At 39.6% G+C, this 4,181-nt stretch overlaps 1 protein-coding gene across 1 annotated transcript in view; it reads left to right on the top strand.

Annotated features, from left to right (window-relative positions):
- LOC116688686 (cytochrome c oxidase subunit NDUFA4) overlaps nucleotides 1-3,338 on the top strand; it is a 7,595-nt gene extending 4,257 nt beyond the window's left edge. The window contains exons 3-4 of the mRNA XM_032514871.1: nucleotides 2,052-2,115; nucleotides 3,111-3,338. Of these exons, the coding sequence (XP_032370762.1) occupies nucleotides 2,052-2,115; nucleotides 3,111-3,167 (121 nt within the window). The 3' untranslated portion in view covers nucleotides 3,168-3,338. The remainder of the gene's footprint in view (nucleotides 1-2,051; nucleotides 2,116-3,110) is intronic.
- Nucleotides 3,339-4,181: the final 843 nt, after the last annotated feature.

The raw sequence follows: 4,181 nt of genomic DNA, 5'->3' as shown, positions 1-4,181 counted from the left end.
TCTGTTAAAATACGAATATAAATGATCTATTTATGTTTTAACTTAATTTAATGGTGTAAAACTATCGTGTGACTTCTTACGTAAACGGTGTATAGTTTTAACTCTTTACTTTACAAGACGTAAATCAGACGTGCGCTACCCTTGGCCATACCCGGACACTGCTATAGACAGTTTAGACAAGTCCCGTCAATGCTGTCAAAACTACTGGATCTTACTTCTGTCCTTCCCAATAAAATACCATGCTTCAACAACTCTGAATTATGCAATAAGAGCTCCTTAGTGTCCAGATCAGTAAAAACTTTTTAAGAGGAAAATGTATAGCCCGTGCGTTCTTAGGTCTTTCCCTCATTTCAAATGCTAATTAGACATCTAAATGTCCATGTACATAAAGGACAATTCATACGTAGATTGTTAGATGGGTATAGATCAATTCTGTTAACATTTTGGTGATGATTGGAATTGTAAAATACTGCGAAAAGACCAGAAAGTGCGTTGGGCTGAAAGTGTCCGGATATGGCCAATAGCAGCGAGTGGTGTCCGAACGTGGACACAGGGACGCCATGTCCCAGGACTGTTGTCAGCTGTCATCCCGACTGAAGTCTCTCTGACCCGGGGGAGTAAGGCAGACAGATCGAGGTGTCCTAGCTGGATAAATTAGCATTACATTAGTCGTCTATCTATACAGCTAGCATTACTGGTGAACTTATTGGTGGGTTAGCTCAGTGTTGTTATCTGTGGTCAAAATAATCATACTAAAAATAATTTTGTGAGCGTGTTGAACAATGCTGTAACCTAAAAATGTTGCCCACTAAGCATTAGCATTAACGTTAGCACATTGTAGTAACGTTAAGCTGGATGGATATTGAAATGCATCAATAAATAAGATCTCTACTGTATTACTGTGTTGTAAAGTGGCATGTAATTAATCAGATAATGGTGCTGTGTGGCATAAAAAGCTGTATTATGGTTACGATTATTTCTTTCTGTGACATTGTACGATTTACAATTACTCTCGATTGTGTCGTAAAACCAGAGGGGTGAGAAGTTATATGACGCCACTGACAAGCGACTAAAGGAAACGTCCCGTGTCAAAAACAAAATACACTTCTCTGGGTTTGAAATTTGGTGGAAACATTTGGAATAATGTAGGAACACAACTCAAAAAAATATATATAACATTGCTGTTTTCAGACATTTTAATGTGGAAATGTTACATATTGTACCTTTAAGGTTGGGCTCTATTACAAATGTCAAAAGTAAAACAATTTGATTTTGATAAGGATTTAAAAGATATTTTGATTCAATAAGTGGCTACTTTATTCAGATTTGATTGAATCAACCCTGAACTCTACTGCTGTTCATACAAGTGTGCAGAATTTGATACTAGAACTAAAATAAAACCCTTTTGATAGCTACATATGTTAAATTAAAGTTTATAATAAAAGGAAGCTAGCTGCATTGAACTGTCATATCTCAGAAGCTGAAATGAACTCAGTGCCTGCACTCGTGTCCTATTTTGGGCCACACAGAACCACTTGTTCTGAGGGTCAGCCATAAAGCCTGACCTCATCACCAGCTGATGATGAGTGCTGTGGTCTGTGGCTCTCTCTCTCTCTCTGTATGTCTAGTGTTTGTGGTAATGGAGAGAGAAAGGGAGAGCCATGCCCGATCTGCCATCAGTCTCTCTGTCTTTGTTTGTGCTTTGGTGGCATGACGTGCCGCCAGAGGGGGAGGAGGAGGAGGGCTAGACAGTCGCAGTGGAGCGCTGTGAAATCCAGACTTTGGTTAATGAAGAGAGGAGCACTGCCAAGTCACTGGGCTGAGTTCACCTCATCTCATAATTACCTCTTATTTTTCTCCAAACTAATGTCTCCGTCTATGTATTCATCTCCTTTTGGCTCTGTCCTTATGTTCCTCTATCTTCTTTTTCTTCCTATTTGCATCCATTTGCCTACATCATGCATGCCTTGCTCATCCTCATGCCCTGTATTTTCTCTTCTTTCTTCCTTCCTTTCTTTAATCTGCATGCCCTGACTCTCCCACATTTGCAGCCTGTGGGACAAGAAGAACAACCCAGAGCCCTGGAACAGGCTCGACCCAACCTACCAGTACAAGGTTACTATTCCCTCGTCACACACTGTATGACCACATGGCTGCTCACACCAATCATGACTGCCAGGAAACTAATCTAGACAAGAATGGCATTGTTCCTTGAGTCACTGTTAATCTCAAATTCATCAACAGCCTAAAAACGTACCAAAATAGATCTGGACCAACCAATGCTGGCAAAATAATGTCAGATCAACATGACTGCTCATGACTACTCTATGCATGGCTTTCTTAACATTTGTTCAAACAAAGGAAAACATAGTGGCTTTCAAAAACAAATTAAGGCAGATGGAACCGGGAGCTTTAAGTGGTTGGTAATAATTTGCCTTACCTCTTTAACAAGGCCAGAGCCTCAGACAAACTAATGAAAATATTATTAACGCTGACCCAAAATAGAGCAGAAAAACAACCAACTGACAAGTCCCAGAAGAGGAAATCTGGCTGATGTGTTTTTCAAAGAAAAGAGTGTTTTCTGAGTGTTTCAAGGCTGCGCCGCTTGCCAGTGGAATGAAAGTCACTGCAGACAAAAGGTCAGGACATGGCATGTTTAATTCTAGATAGCAAGGCAAAGGTCTCCCATCGAAATTCCACTGAAGTCCAAACAATGATCGTAATGAGGAGGGGGATGTGGTAAAGAGGCGAAGGTGGAGTGTGTGCAAAAATGTGATGTACACATGCAGTCAGTATGTATGTATGTATGTATGTATGTATGTATGTATGTATGTATGTATGTAGTGTGTGTGTGTATATATATATGGATATAGTATCCATGTACACAGACATATGCAAACTGTTGTCCTAAAAGAATGACAAAATTCTGGAAAATAAATGATTTAGAAAGCCTCATGGTAAATAAGTGAGTGTACTGCTATATGTCTATATTTGCAGTAGAAAAATGTTCACCCCTGCCTCTTCCTCCTGCCCGAGTGCCCCTAAAGACAGCACTGATGAATTTAATTTAAGCAAAACAGATTTTAATGTATTCCTCCTGCCGTACACAGTTTGTGGCCGTCAACACGGACTACAAGAACCTGAAGAAAGATGGCCCTGACTTCTAAAGGTCCTCCAGGCAACTCCAGGGGCACCAAGTTTGGCAGGACCTCCTGCTGTCGCCTCAGTGATGTGAAACGTCATCCTGAATATTTCCTCAGTCTCACCTCCACGGCAACAGCTCTGAATTAACACTGTAACCCTGTGGGTAAAAACTATTAAAGATAACATGAGACAGAGGTGCGTTCTTCAGTGTGTGACATGGTTGTATGCTAGTACTCAGGCGCCATGTATTCATCAAAAAATGGTTAACTTTGGGTGGATATTGAAGATTATCAACTGCTGAATAGCAAGTTTAAAACTGTTAAAGCTGTTTTGATCAAACTTATTGGCAATGTATCATGACTCATGACTATGTTTATGATAAAGGGGTTGCTCGTAGTGATGAACCCTGCAAGAAGGCATGTTCTTGTAAAGCAAAAAAAACAGCAACCAGCAGCTAGTACTGTTTATACGCAGTGCCATTTACATTGTTAAAAAGACCTAAAAAAAAAATGGTAGAAAAGCAGTTTGGGTGATATCTTGACAAATAAGTCACACATGCTAGATATAAACTTGCAGATGAAAAGGACCAAAATAGAAATCAATCATGAGAGACAAGTATCCGTGTGGGTCAAAGAGCTCCTTCAAACCAGTTTTTAGTCCCAGAAAGATGCAGTCCAAGGAGACAAATCACTGAACTGTTTGATCACTGCTCCTCAAAAACCAAAACATTAGTTTCACTTAAGTACGGAACAGTAAATGGCAGATTCAGAATCAGCATTTTCTCAAAAAATGCCTCCAGCTGGCATCATTGTCCCACATTGTAGAGTTCATTGAATGATTAATTTTTGTGTCTGTGTACAGCCCTATGTCATACATACATACATACATACACACACATACATACATACAGTTTGGAACCACATTCTCATTCAATGCATTTTTATTTTCATGACTATTTACATTGTAGATTATCACTGACGGCATCAAAACTATGAATGAACACATATGGGATTATGTACTTAACAAAAAAGTGTGAA

Source organism: Etheostoma spectabile, chromosome 4 (genome assembly GCF_008692095.1).
Source record: "Etheostoma spectabile isolate EspeVRDwgs_2016 chromosome 4, UIUC_Espe_1.0, whole genome shotgun sequence".
Lineage (NCBI taxonomy): Eukaryota > Metazoa > Chordata > Actinopteri > Perciformes > Percidae > Etheostoma > Etheostoma spectabile.
Note: the sequence above shows the minus strand (reverse complement) of the source record. Positions and strands in the feature narration are given on the sequence as shown.